The following is a 15,808-nucleotide window of genomic DNA, read 5'->3' as shown; positions in this document are numbered from 1 at the left end:
GTCTGGCTGCGGGTGTGTTTGTTCTGTCTCTGACTTTATGATGTGTTTCAAACTTCCACATATAAAAAGAGCAATGATCCTACACTTCCTCTTCTATTTCCTCTCACATACTCAACTTCATTCATAACTTATCTGTCTCGTTGGGAACAGCCGGCGCCATCCAGAATCAGAGCCTCTGACTGTTTAGCTATTGTGAAGATCACTTGACTGAGTGGCAGGTCATCTGCCTGAAGCTTGTTTTTCTCGCACTGCTCTGCCTTTTTTTTTCCCACAGCATGTAGTATTCTGGGCTCGCTTCAACAACATTCAGTCACGGAAAATGCACAGCAAAACAGCATCCTCCGGGCATTAACACTCAAAACGCTAACGCTTCAGCTAGATCACCTAATAACATTTGAATCATCTTCACCAGCCTTCTGTTGCGTTGTGACGGCCAGATTCGCTGTTGACACTCCTAATAACGGTGAAGAAATGATGGTGGTTCAAATCACTGTGCTTCACAAGTCTGTGAACACTCTAGATTATTAACAATTATGGGGAATAATGGAAGCTGATTTCAACAGAGGGAAGGATACTTATTATGATTGATAATGCGTAGTGCGTGTTGGCCTGTTTGGCCAAATCTGGTGCGTCAGTTCATCGGTTGGAGTAGAGCTGCAGAATAAATCAACTCTGCGTTATCTACTATAGTTTAATTACTGTTTACAGAAGTTGTCACAATATTATCAGTGTATTTAATGGGAAACGTTTCTGCTGCTGTGCTTAAAGTGCAAATGATCCACACATACCTTTTAGCACTAGAGTTCCCCACAGTGTGTATCCTCTCCTTTTTATGCAGCACTTCTTAGTGTATGATTTGAATATTGGGAGGGTGTAGTGATTCTTTTTCTAAAGTGAAACAAAAAAAATGGTATCCATTGTAGACATAGCCACCATAACAACACTACTTAGATATAGAAATGTGGAACAGAAATGATCTTGGAATCATAGGGAAGCTTTATTGGACTTGAATGGGCTTAGCCAGAGTCCATCTGTGTTCAGAGCTGTGTGTTTTGTAACAGAGGCGTGGGTTTGCCACAAAACAAATTGTTATGACTGCAAATTTGTGAATCATTGTTTTGCAAGGCAAAGCAGCCTCTGCGATCGTTCCTGCACGCATATGTGCGTGTGGCGTGCCGGACTTTGCAACGAACTCGGTGGTGGGTCGCTGTTCTTTGCTCCACAGTGCTGTGAAAACACGCAGTGCAGATTTCTCCTCTTTTTGTCACACTGAACTGTTTCATAGCATTGCTTAAATAGTGCCTGTCTGGCAAAATGAGATAGGCCAAACGATCTTTAATCTGGAAAGGGTTACAAAGTAATTTCCAAGGCTTTAAAGGCTCCATGAAAACTCAATGAGAGTCATCATATACAAAAGAAGAAAACATCGAACAGTGGTATCACTTTTCAGAAATGGACAGCCTACCTAAACTGCTCAAAAAGGTCATGAACGACTCATCTAGGATGTCACAAAAAATAACCGAGGACTACATCTAAAGCACTGCAGTTCTTGTATTCTCCCAGATGAGGTCATTGTTGATGATTTGACCATAAGAAAGAGCTGACCAAAACTGGCATTCATGGGAGAATCACAAATGGAAAACCAGTGCTGATCTAAAAGAAAATAAAGGCCCATCTCACCATTGTCAGTAAACATCTTTGTTGAAAATAGTTTGTTGGCCTGGCGAAACAAGAGTACAACTTTCTGGAAGGTACGTGCTCCCGTATATTTGGCACAAAAACAAACTCAGCATTTCTGAAACAGAAGATCATACCAACAGTCAAACTTGGTGGTGGCAGTGTGGTGGTCTGGCTCTGCTTGAGAAGCTTAATGATTTGCCCCCAGAAAAATCCTGAACAAGAATATCCAGCCATCCCTTTGTGACCCTGAACTCATTCACACTTGAGTTACGCAACAGGACGAAATTCACCAGCAAGTCTACCTTGGGAACGGCTAAAACATACAGTATGTTTCAATGTGGTCTAGTTAAAGTCCAGACTGAACTGTTGGGGAATGCCCTTAAGCAGTCTGCTCATGCTAAAAGAAAACCCTGGCATGTGGTTGAATTAAGACAGTTTTACAAAGAGGAGAGGGTCAAAAGTCCCCCATGTCGATGTGAAAAACTAACTTCCAGTGAATGCAACACAGCCAGTTGTTAGAGGGAGGCAAAGACTTTATTCCATATTTTCAGATGGCTTTAGAAAATGTCTTTCCTTAAATAAATTAAGTCATAATTTGAAAATTTGGTTTGATGATCAGTAACATTTTATTGTAACAACAAAAAGAAAAAGCAGAAGAAATCTGTCATGGGGCTGAGCACTACCCATGTTCCCTTTTTGTTTTTTATGTGGCTTTTTTGTGTCAGTGTGACAGAGTAATTCCAGCCTTTATGTGCCTGTGTAACTATAATAATTTACTAGCACAATACTATGCACAATATATTTATATTTCTGTGCTGGTAGGAGCGCTTTTTTAACAAAAAGGCTATTGACCATGGTTGACAGCACCTTCACTTCTGCATTTAGACACTAAAGTTAGAAACAAAGCCACACCTTCAGCTTCAGTTATGTCACAAATGCTGCTTGGGTTTGGAGATAACTCTCCGTATTCCCTGCAGGCTTTAATATTTAATAGAGGCGAGTCCTGCTCTGGTAAAACAACATAACTTTAGATTGATCTGCTTGTTTGACAGGTAGATCTGGCAGAAATTCCCACTTGCTTTTTAAAAGAATAACTTCCCTTCTGTTTCTCTGTTGATCATATGTTGTATTTTTTATATATATATTTTTTTACATCGACTGTTTAACTAAAAGTGTTTACATTAACTGATTTTTTTACAGAAAGTTTTATTGCGCTTCTAACTTTAGATTTAATATGTGAGCTTCAAAATGTTGTGTGGAACATTTTGAAGCCTTACAGTGCTAAACCTGAGGACAGTGTGTGAGCAAAAGCTAGCTGGACGGTAGCCAAAGCAACCATTATCAACCACTGGTAGCCTACTTTAAAACAAGCCATGTTTAGGCTTGAAACTGGACGCTAATAGTCTCACAACACAACTAAGTAAACATGGCGGACAGGCTCAAGCCAACTGTTTCTGCAGCTGATAATTGCCATCTGGTAAATGTGTGCACATTTTACCGTATAAAGTTGGAGCGTGCAGGTGCAGAAATAAAAGATGTGTGTTTACTCCCCATGTTTGGCTTTAACTTAATAAGATTTTCATCCATGCTATGTTTGCACATTTTCCTTCAACCCTGACCTTTTTGTCCTACAGTTACTATCAACCATGCCGCACGGTGCAAAGCTCTTTTCATGCCAGTGCTGCACCGTGCGCTTCTTTGTGTCTCTCCTGCTTGCTTTGGTCTGGCTGCCCGGTCTGGCAGGATGTCAACTATTGATTTATGCAGACAACATTTTAGCAGTGATGGCAGCTTATGGGTTGCGCTGAACGGAATACAACAAACAGGAGATCGGATTTCAGGCAAGCTGACTGGAAGATGTGAAGAGAAAGAGAAGCCAGAAGTCGCCGCTTGCTTTGGTCTTACATTAGAATCCCGTGCTGATAAGATCGACTAAAAATGGATGAGGGTGCATGATATTGTAAGCATGGGAGATAAAGGTTTATTTTCAGAATTGGGAGGCGCTTTCCTTGTCGGTGTGTGGGATTGGAGGGCGCGCAGTAACAATAGCCCAATACCGATTGATCATTTGAATAATTGGCTGCCTGAACAAAATCACATGCAGCCATTCATTTTATGTTTCATTGCACTGCAGAAGTGCATCCTTTTGCATCGGTAATGTATTTTATTGGACTCTTGTGTGATAGACCAACAAAAAATAGTGCAGAGTTGCAGTTTTTAAATTGCTTGCACATCTGGATACTAAAATATTTTCTCATTCTCAAGCAGCTCCAGCTCAGTCCGTTTGAATGAAGAGTGTCTATGAAAATCAATGCTCCCAGTCTTGCTACACATTATCGCCTGGATTTAGGTCTGGACTCTGAGTCATTTCAGCAATGTGCCTTTATCCATATTAACATAATTCTGCTATAGCTCTGGGTATGTGCACCCCAGACCTATGTCCTGTCCAAACTACATCTTCAGGTTTCTTCTTTATTGATCTCCAATCTTCTTCTAATAAACTCTGTCATGTCATGTCATCATGTTGCTACTACTGCTGCAACAGTAACATTTGTTGTGTCTCCTACATGTTTTCTTCTGACTAGTCTTCTACAAAAGCTCACATTTGCAGTGTGCACATCTAATAGTCCTGTCTACCCGATCTCCCACGTGAGATGCGGATCTTTCCGCTTTCTACAGTCAGACCTTTGCTATTTTTTATTTAGGGACTTCAGCGAAAAGGGGGATGAATCAAGATGAAAGACACACATAAGTGGACTGAAATTGTTAAAGTGAAATGAATTACTCATAGCACTTGTACACTAGAAACGTATTAGGCCAACTTTTCTCAAAACACACATCCGTTCGGGCATCAGAAGACAACTTGGGGTTTACTCCTTTGCCCAAGAGCACAACAACTTGTGGCAGGGGAGAAAGTTAGACTCAAACCCACAAACATCTCATTGAGTAGGTCTACTGTTCCCACTGCCAGCCACAGCATTTTAATATGTAAAAAAAAGATGTATTTTTGCTTTCACTTCACAATTTTGCCCAATGTATATCGGTCGAAATCCTAATAAACTGTTTTAAGTTCAGTGGGCATGAATACACTTACAAGGCAACATATTTAATAATTTAGCATTTGGTTAAAACCCATTCCACTGATTTGGTAGTCATGGATAGCTAGACCTGTAATTGAAGTTGAACGGTTAGACAAAAGAAGTAACAGATCTTAACGGGTGAATGCGGTAAGGTTTTTTTTAGACCACTCAAAAGATGCAGCAGGAGATGAATTCATCAAAATTTTAAAGAGCAAAACGATATGGCCTTTTCCTGTTTGCGCAAGTCCTCACTTATTGATCTCATTGATGAGTCATAGAGAGCCATTTTCCACTGGGGCCTTTGACTGGAGATCATGCTAGAAGGATGAAATAAAAATTTGATTTTAGTGCCTGTTGGTTCTCAAGCATGAATTTCCTTTTTTCCAGGACTTGTTGAAGCACACAATATACTTTTTTTCATTTATAATTTAATGCAATGGAACTCTGCAGGAATACAACAACATTTCATTGGGACTCTTCACCCCTAATTTGTCTTTGCTTAGCTGGGTCGCTGGTTCTCGCTGAATCACACTTCACTGTTTTGACAGTTTGGAGTCTGAATCATGATCCCAGCGTGGCAATCTCTCAGCATCGACTCTTTAAAGGTCACTCAGTTAGTAACTTCTCATACTCAAGCCATTTACGGACAAGCAGGAAGTTTGCAAAACAGGAGTGTTTGGAGTATGTTTTTCTGTTCTAGACTTCAGTTTGTTGTGAAAGTGCACACATGTGAGTCTCAACTGGGGGGATTGGACTATACCACGGAAGACATCGAGTTTAATAAATAAGTCAGAGAGGAGAGAAATCCTCTGGAAAAAAATAGCACTTAAACAATTATTATCTCTTGTTCTGCTGAGGCTACTACTTAATATTTGATGACTCTCTTCCTTCCTTTTCCCCACTTCTCCGGAACCTCGACTCCTTCAGCTGCTATAGTCTTTGAACGGTCAGTTCATCTCTGTTATTTAATACCAGGACACTTAGGACCAACTTCCTAAAAAAAAAAAAAAAAAAAAGAAAGAAATATCCTGGTAGAGAAATTATGAAACGGTTCATGTCCATTTCTCCAGCTGTGAAGGCAGTGTATTTGCAGAGATTACAAGTAAAAGCGTCATATTGATCCAGGTTAAATCTAGAGGGAGCTTTGTTCTGCAGCTGATCAGAACAGTTAGAAGCAGAATAATCAATGCTCAAAAAGAGGCACTCAGATATACACTACAGGTATCAAGCTAATTTTGGAAAACTCAACCCGTTTGCTACCTCGTGGTGCCTTTGTTTGTTTTGACTTTGACAGAATGCCTGTCAGAATGTCAAGAATGAAATCCTTTCACCGGACCAGTTCAGTAAACTTATCAGAATGTGACTAAACTTCTGAACAATCTTTAAAAAGTTAACCACAAAAATATTTTGTATTTAGTCACATTTTCTTTTGTTTAGGCAGAGTCAAATATGTCTGGAATCACATAATTTACTTTATTTAAAACAAGGCCACCAGGCAAAAGTGTTTACACTAAGTGAAACCCCAGAATACACTAATTTGAACACAAAACATAATATATACAGTGTGATAAAAAAAGGATTCATAACCTTTTAACTATTCCACATTACACAACATTCCAAACACAGATTTCAATATTTTTTATTCTGAATTTATTGTTACAGAAATAGACAACGTAGTACAGTCTTGTGAAGAGAAAGAAAAATAATACATGGTTTACAAGGTGTTTTATGAAAAAAAAGAACATTTAAAAGAGGAAATGATTGTAAAAAAATTTAAGCTAAATTAGATTGAACGCAAAACATTTGTGAACACCAATTCTTAATTTTCACATTCCTAAAACCTGGACTTTTGCTGAGCTCAACCAATCAATTGCAGCTCTGGCTGAATGTTGAATGTCTTTAGCAACCTATAACTTTTTCCCCCTGGATGCTAGTCATGTCTTCTTACAGCCATCTTTCAACAGTGACCTTTTTAAAAAAAATTTTTATAACCTATTAAACTTCTCCGTAAATTTATCTGTGACCTATCTGGTGTTTTTATTGATCTTCATGATGCTTTTTGTTCCCTTGTGTTCTTTAGCAAGTCTGTACTGTTCACCTGATAATTGTTCCTTAACACACACAGCCTCCAATAAATTTGATCAAACAGAAGAAGTACTGTATATAATATCACATCACAGTCAATGCTAACACAGTCACTTTGCTCTGTTAAGCGCTCTAAGTAATTCCATCCCCCTGTTCTGTCTTTATCCTCCCACCTCCTCCAGGACTTCCTGCATCTTCAATTATCTACTTCCATCTCATTCACTAATGACCTTCCTATAAAGCTGTGGCTGTCTCAGTTGCTCCCAAATTAAATTTTTAACAGAGTCCTGCAGTCAGATATGGTGATTAAACTAAGAGTTGACGATACCGTCACTGTTAGCGTCTACCTGAATTAGTGCATGGACATGTAAAAAAAGAAGAAGACTATATATAAATCACTGAATCGCTGCAGAAGTGGCATATGATTGTTGTATGAAAGTTGGTAAAAGCAGGGTTGCACCAGCCCCGGCTCCAGACGAGTTTAACAGAGGGGGCATCGACTTATTTTGGGGGGCAAAATGAATCTACGTAGGGTGAACGTAGACAACAACATCGGTAGTCTACAGGCTACTTGTTAACAAGCTTAACAAGTAGCCTAGTATTGTTATTAGCCAGTCATCATTTAGCTACCATTACCATTATTGAACAGCATTACTCAACTCAGTCGGTTAGTTTAGGGGGGAAACTGTGCCAAGTTCTTTGCGTTTTGCTGGTTTCTAACACACCTGCACAGCAATAGGCCTCCGTCGCTGCCGCACAGGTGTAAACCCAGCGCGAGGGTCGTAACGCTCATGTTGCGTTTAAAGGCGGCTAGGAATAACAGGTTACGAGGTGTTAACAACGGATTAAACAGTTTTAACTGCTGCAAACAGTGACAGAGGACACAGATATGGGAAGTGCGGAAGCCCCTACCTTACCAAATTGATATAGGAATAACAGAAAGTTGGCCATTCTAAGGTAAAAACAACAAACAGCTTCCAGTCCAGCGCTGACTCTGTGGGCGGGCAATGCCCGCCAATGCCGCCGGGCCTGGTTTGCACAAACATTTTAACAAGATCTAGTGAAACTGTTTAATTTTGTTTGCCCATTATTCTGTGTAAATAAGACAATATTTGGAGTTCACATGCTATAAAACACTTTCTGTGAAAGTCTGAGGCAAGACTTTCCTTTCTTTTGTGATGAAATAAAACTGAAGACTTGTTTTTTCACTCTTTTATGGCATATGAAAGAGTGAAAACCCAATTAGACACAGCAATATTGTGTCCAATAACCTTTTTCTTAGTCGTTTTACTCTTACTCTGCCTTTTGGACAGTGATTGCTGGAGGTAGGCACCAACTCAACTCTTTCAAGGACAAGCGGGACAGCTGGATGGACTTGAAATTATGCTCTTATGAACACTAGATGGCAGTCTTGGACTAAATTAAAAATCATTTTTACCCTACGCTCCCATTTACCGAGTCAGTCTCAGTGCTGGGGTTTGTGAGAAAAGGGGGGAGAAAGTGAGTCTTTACATATTTTAAAAAGTTTAAAGTTATTTGATACTAAGATTTGTAATTTTGCAAGTGGAGGTAAGGAATTCTCTAATTGGAACGCAGTGAAATGTCCATATGAAGTCGATGCGATGTTCCTTGAAGTCATGCAAATTATTGTTGTGCCCGTATTTGTGTTAGTGTACTGATAGCTCGCTCTTGTCAGGCGATGGTTCTGCAAGGTTTCAGCTGACACTGTTGACGCTGATGGCTAAAGCTGCCCCTCACACAAACACGGTCAAGCAGTTTCCTGCCTTAATTCAGAGGCAGACATGGTGTAATTCAAGCTAATAGTATGTCTATTATTAGCCAGATGCTACTACGGCATCCTCATTTCATGCTGACAAACTGACTGATTTGTCTCCTGTATGAACCAGAGCAGAGTTATAGCCATTCTGTACTCTCACTGAATTCATAGCAAACAGAACTTACCGTACCGACGCTCATTCAAAGCCACTGACATCCAAACCTTAAGCTTTTATAATTACTGTGGACTAACAAAGTGATGCCCCCTATACATCGATGATGGTTTTTGTGCCAAAACCCGTGACTTGTGACTGTTTCTGCAGTGTTACATAGTCAGGCCTTTATCACAGACTCAAACAATCCTATTCTTGCTCTTAGAAAGCCAGTTCAAATCCATGTAGAAATGGTGCAGATTATTTTCTACTACTAAATGTATGGATTAAAAAAACACAACATGTGATTAAAGAAAAACTACCTTTAAAAAAAACAAACAAACATCTGGTATACAGCAAATATAAGTATTTTTTTTTAAATTCTCGCTGACCTATCCCAGGAAAAATGTAGTCTGATTTAATGTCAGTAAGTGAGAAAGTATGTCTGCTTATATACATAACCATCTGGTTTCATCTGAATATGTTTGCAAATGTAACACTGATCTATTTTTGTAACATCTAATTTTATCCGGCAGTGTCCAGGCCAGGGGTCAGATCTTCCCAGAGGTCAGCAAGTATGTTATAGTCACAACCAGATGGTTGTTAGGGGAAGCCGATGTTGGGTTCCAGCTTGGCCAAAGGAGAAGTTCAATATACTGTAAGTTGTAGGGATGACTGTAGACAATTATTGAGCTTTTCAGTCTGCTGCAAAGAAGATTCAACAACCTGTGCTGTATTTCAGAAACTCTCAGCATAGATCTCTGGAATCATCACACTCTTGGAAGGAAATTAACCAAGATTGTGAAAATATGCTTATAATTTACCTTCTCTTCATCAGGCATGACATTGAATAATGGAGTGCTTATCTTTATGCAGGTTGCATATCCCTGGTTTAGGTGGTCATGGTAGAAACTTGTTCATTTTCAACCTAACCCTACTTTAAACTTTTAAACATGTCTTCCCTTCCTTGCTGTTGGTGATGCTGTCTGGTCACTAATGTTGTTTTGTCAAACCAGCTGAGGCCTTCAGCTGCATTTATTCTGAGATTACATTTCACAGCAGTGGACTCTAGTTAGTAATTTCCAAAGGAATTCTGGATTAAATTTTTGGGTGTCAGAGTGAATGGGGCATTTAATTGGCCCAGGCTGGAGCCAGATGTCACATAAACCTTAATCTAATGAAGAAAAGAGGCATTAAAATGTCTAAAAAATGAAGACGCAGACTTTCAGATTTGTGCTTAAATCCAGCAGGGAACTCACTTACTTCCCCCACCCCCTCTAAATAAAGTTCTGGTTTCCAATATTCCTTGGCTTGTTTAGTTTTCAGCTGACGGCTGGAGGTGTCAGACCTCAGCAGCTTCTCTGATCTGCATGGTGGAATGAGAGGCATTTTGCAGCCGCTCACAGGACGACGAGGTGGGAGGGGACGTCACTACGTAGTAGAGACCCACTCACTCACTCACTCACTCTCAGTGCATGAACCAAGTTTCCTGCGCCTCGGCCATCTCTGCGTGAAACTTCTTCTCTTGAGATGAACGCGCTCGACGGCTGCGGACGGAGCTTATGCTGGGATAGGAAGCCGTGATAGCGGGTTCTGGTGGGGGGGGGGGGGGAGAACCCGGTCCGGCCCGCCGCCGGAGCTGAATATGGGTCAGACCGCTGTGTCTGCCGTGTCTCAGTCAACGAGCGGTGAGTGTGTTTTTTATTGCGTGGGTATGCGCGCGTGCGCGTGATGTCAGTATGTCTTCCTCTTGCTTCTCTCTCACACACACAATCCGCTATCTTTATCCAGGAAGTCTGCTCGTTTCTTTCTCTCTTTGTTTAACTTTAGATTTTTTTTTTCTTTCCCCCTTTTGACATAAAGTACTTCGAAACACTCCGACGAAACTCTTAAGCTTTGTGCTAATCTGGCTAACTGGATTGCTGTTAAATGAATTCGTGCATCTATATACGCGGGGTGTGCGTTTCTAAATTTATCGCTGGCTGTGCTGCCCAGCTGTCATAAAACTAGTTAAACAGCCAGCGAACAAGCAGGCGGTGGAGTTTTATAACCCGGGGGCTGTTTATGCGGCTACATTGTTGCCTCCGAGTAATGAAAACATGATGAATTTTGCAGCCAGTTCTCGGTCTGAGCAGCAGAAGAAGAGGAGGTTAGTTAGTTTCCCCCGAAAATATTGTACTTTATCTTTTGGTTTGACATTAATTCTTCATTTTAACTCGTATTTTAGAGTTAACCTTATAGAAACGCAGGCAAAATACTACAACAGTATGTTTTTACTCAGGCACTGCGCATTTAGAAAAGGCGTGACAGGAAATTTCACAACTTTGGCAGAGATTTCACTTGACAGTTGCACAGCTCAATTTTTATTCTAACAAGATTAGGCTAACGCTAATATAATATATTTATAAGTGGGTTTAAAAAGGTTACAGAATAAAAGAGCTGTTTACATGTGTTTTTGTTTTTCTTAATAAATGCTTCAAACTAATATTTCCCACAACTTTCAGTCTGTAAATGCAGCATGTGCCTGGAAGTAAATTGGAATATCATCAATTTTCAGTAACTCGCATATAAATAAATATAAATCCAATATAGATTACGAGTGATAATCACTTAAAACCATATATTTGCTTAGACTGATGACATTTTTTTTATTATTGACTTTAAATCTGACTAAACTTGTCCTGTTTTATACCATTTAGGAATATTAAAATACCTGTTTGGCTAAATGCCAGATAATGAAAGAGAGTATTGGGCATAATTATTATTGTTACATTTGGAGGAAAAAGTGATAAACCTTGAAAGTCTGAGATCAACGTGCCAGTACAGAGGTGGCAGCATCATGTTGCGTGGGAGTTTTTGTGCAGGGAGAACTTTTGAACTTCAGACATTAGATAGCATCATGTGGAAAGAACACTATGTGGAAATACCGAAGCGATATCTCAAGACATTAGGCAGCAAGTTAAAGCTTTGGCATAAATGGATCCCCCATGGTCTTAATCATGCTGCTAAATTAGTTAGAAAGTGACTGAATGACCGTAAAGGTCTGATCTCAGTCCCAAGGAAAATTAGGAAGGAAGATGAAACCTGAAATTCCAGTAAATTATCAGAAGCTTGTGAAAAAAATGCTTGAAATGTTTTAACCAAGTTATACAGTATAAAAGACTATTCTACAAAATACCAATGAGATATGATTATTTCTAAGAATTCTTGAATTTTTCTGACGTTTAGGAAATGTAACAGGGAAAACATTGTCTTTTCTATACAGTGCATGTAAAAAAAAAAAAAAACTTTCAACAGATGACTTGAACAGTTGTGCTGCAGTCCAACTATCTTGTTGACAATCTGATCTTATCTCTTTTGTGAATGTTATATGTGGTTGTTGTCGGTATCTGACATAAATTTTTATTGTTAGGGCTGCAAAATAAAAGACAAACCTACGATACAGATAATATTAGCAGAGGTGCACCCATAAATCGGCCCCCAGTTTCTTTTTGGGAGCTCTGTGATCGACCAATACTCTGTATTACAAACTGTACGTGTTATATGTGAAGCTGATCTTACCTACCGGTCTTATCAGTATCGGGCAAAATTGGAATTGGCAGGTCAGACTTTTTAAAGATCGGTGATCGGCAGAAAGCTGCAATCGGTGCCTAAATATTAGTAAATATTGCAATGATATTAATTGCATATTTGCCTCTTTTCTTCTTTCCTGTGCTTCCATCAATCAATTTTGAGCAACGTCATTAGTGTCCGGTGTCAAGAGTATTTACACCTAAATATTTCATTAGTATGAAAAATGCAAGTTTATAACACTTGGAAAATATTAGCCAACAATTATTTCACTTCGAGCAGTTCTTTACAATATGTATATTGCACATACTGACATTGCAAGAACACTATATTTGTAATATCAGTGCAGCCCTAGTGGTCATTGTGTTGGGTCGTTGTGTCCTCCATGTAAGCGAAGCCGCTTTTTAAAGCACCTCCTTCTTCCATCTGCTGAGAAGTTTTATGAAGATGTTGATTTCATTTTCCAGCAGGACTTGACTCCTGCTGACGCTACTAGAGCTACCAATACCTGGTTTAATGAGCAAGGTACAACTGAGCTTGATAACATGTCTGACAAGACCTGACAATGTGGAGAAGTTAAAGGCTGTCATTAAATCAATCTCATCATCACCTCAGCAAAGCCGCAGGCTGGTCTTCTCAATGTCACTCGGCATCGATGCAGCAACTTATACAAAAGGAGCCACAACCTATTGCGTGCGCATAAAGAACACCGGAACAGCTTCTTTCCCACAGCTGCCACGCTTTTGAACGCCTCCTGACATAAAACATAAACTGTAAGGACTGTACTCCCCTATCCTCTCATACAATAATAACACATGGACTATCCTCACACACACACACATCACGGACTGTTTTCTTCACACACACATACAACCTGTAAATTTTATCTGCCATTATTTATCTATAATCCATTCCCTAACATTCTTATATATTCTGTATAATCTGTATAATCTGTGCATACAGCTCCCATATTTATATTTATACACAATATCTACAGTATGTCTCTTGCTATAACCCCTTATAGTCCATACATACATAGTCTTGTACATCTGTAAATAAATATTTATATCTCGTAGAGCACTTCTGGATAGATGCAAACTACATCTCGTTGCTTGTACTTGTGACAGTGCAATGACAATAAAGTTGAATTCTATTCTATTCTATTCTATATTGTACGTATATAGACACACGTTCTGCTAAGTGAACTTTTTTTTTTATTAAAAACATTTTTTTTTTTAAATCTTAGTTTTGCTCTAATTCTCTGAGAAACTGAATTTTGACTTTTTGATGATCAAAATTAACTGAAAGAAATACAGAAGATGGGATGAAATACAGGAAATTACAGAAACAAATTAACTTGTTGATGACATTCTGATCTTTTGAGATACAGCAGTATGTGTTAATGAATAAAGATAGATCATCCTGTCCTTCCCTTATTTTTTTGTTACACTTTATCAAAGCAAGTGTAACACTTTTTTTTTCTCTATGCATGTTAGCTCTGAGGGAAAAAAAAAAATTAGACGAAATATAAACAAACTGTTCACACCAAGTAAAACCTGAAATCGATAATGGTCTGACAAACAATGTATCTATATAGAAATTAAAGGGCAACTAAGCCAGAGACAAGCTGGATAATCAGGCCAAAGAATAAACATCTTGGAGAAAAGAGTCCAATCAGTGGCAATTAAACAAAAAATAATAATATGCAGCACTCTACAGAAATTCAAATATAACAACATTTATTGTAATCTTGCAGATCTGTAGTGAACTGTAAGGAGTAGATCCAAAATGTCTTCCTTAACAAGAGTTTATCTCTGTTGCCTCCTCTTTTAGGAGCTGGCACAATTTAATATCTTGAAATGTCCACCAATATCGGGGCCAGCTGTAATGAGATGTTTGGCAACTGGAGATTTTGCATCATTATTACTGTTGTTTTCTGAAACCCTGATTCGAAGTAGTTCTGAAATGGTTCTAAAGAACAATTTATTTTGTAGTTCTTTAGAACCGTGCACCAGTCTAGTCTCCCACCCTTTTCTTTTTTCACATTGGAGTCGTACGCTCCGACTTCCTTCTCTTGTTGTACTGTTAGAAATGCACCAATGAACTTTGATTTCTATTTGATAGGTGAAATACTGGAGAAATATTGTCAATAACGTTTGTTTTCATACCGACCAGTGGCATAAACTTTGAAGCACGTTTTTTGTTTTGAATGATCAGATGAATTTTAGAGACATAGGTGGATGTTCTTTTTTTCAATTCCTTTTTTGTTAGATTCAGAGCCACTACCTTGGTAAACACATCCAGCATATTTTCTGTTTCATGAGGTCATCAACCAGGAAAAGTCAGATCTTTACTTTTCCTTCTTTGTAGAGAAATATTCAATAGATTCTTTAGTATCAGCTAGCACTGGTTGTGTTGCTGCTTTTTTGCAGGGGGGGGGCACACGTAGTAATAACATGTTTAAATTTTGTAGAAAGGATGCTCTTTTTTTGGGAAGTTTTACAGTGTAGAGCAATCTCTTTCTAATGGGATGCTTGATTAATGTGCTAACTATTGCTAAACTATTGACATAGTGCTTTATTCATACAGTGATTGTTTTCACAGCTTTATAAGCGTCACTATAAAGACAAGCTTACTGCTACTGCGAAAAACATTCATGTGAAGTAACATGAGAAATGCAGTAATAATTTCTATCCTTCATTTTAACTGAGGCTTATATGGGAACGCTTATCCACCACATGAAGCTTAGACCGTTTAGCTTGAGTGCTGCTGCTGAAAACCCCCTTTGGATATTTGTTTTCATTCATTTTCCACTAGTGCAGTGGATCAATGGGGTGCAACACTGAACAGTAACAGCAGTTTTGCGTAGCTCTGTTGTGGCTGAAATTTCCATCTCATTGCCAAACAGGACTGATGAAAGACTCATGTTAGAAGTTGTTGTTTTTTTTTTTTTTTGATAGTTCATTGCTGTCTGATTGACCCATGATCATGTCCTCCTAGCTCCCGGATCTGCTTGGCAGGAAATGAGTTACTTTTTTCCAAGGCAGAGTTTTATTCAATTACTTGTGATTTTTATGCATTGGTTCCTTACATTTAAGGAAAAAATATATGACGTTTGCTGCCTTGTGAATGCTCCTTATTTCTACATTAGTAAGTTCCTGCTATTGAGGACAACATGGTGCAGCTGAATCGAGACACTTTGGGTGACTCAGCCTTACTTTCTATGAAAGGTTTTTTTTCATTAGAGTTGCTGTTACCAGGCACACTATGAAAATCAAAACTCAAGATTCTTCACATAACGCAGTAGCACATTTGAATGAAGCACAATCTCCCTCATAACACGCCAGCTGTCGGGTTGGTTAGGACACTGTCTGACAAGAGCCTTGTCTTCTTCAGAGTCACTCAAACTCTTCATATTTAGAGCCTAATATCATTTGACAAACCTGCACAGTCGTGTCCATGTAA

The 15,808-nt window shown here is 38.9% G+C and overlaps 1 protein-coding gene across 7 annotated transcripts in view; it reads left to right on the top strand.

Moving 5' to 3' along the window:
• Positions 1 to 15,808, top strand: part of phactr2 (phosphatase and actin regulator 2) — a 50,146-nt gene that overhangs the window by 7,314 nt on the left and 27,024 nt on the right. The window contains exon 1 of one of the 7 annotated variants that reach the window (XM_028007175.1): positions 10,129 to 10,461. The exons of the other annotated variants lie outside the window; for them this stretch is intronic. Within the exon in view, the coding sequence (XP_027862976.1) occupies positions 10,419 to 10,461 (43 nt within the window). The 5' untranslated portion in view covers positions 10,129 to 10,418. Of the gene's footprint in view, positions 1 to 10,128; positions 10,462 to 15,808 lie in introns of those variants that run through there. 7 annotated transcript variants of the gene reach the window in all.

The sequence above is a fragment of the Xiphophorus couchianus genome, chromosome 22 (genome assembly GCF_001444195.1).
Source record: "Xiphophorus couchianus chromosome 22, X_couchianus-1.0, whole genome shotgun sequence".
Classification (NCBI taxonomy): domain Eukaryota; kingdom Metazoa; phylum Chordata; class Actinopteri; order Cyprinodontiformes; family Poeciliidae; genus Xiphophorus; species Xiphophorus couchianus.
This window is presented reverse-complemented; position numbering and strand designations above follow the sequence as displayed.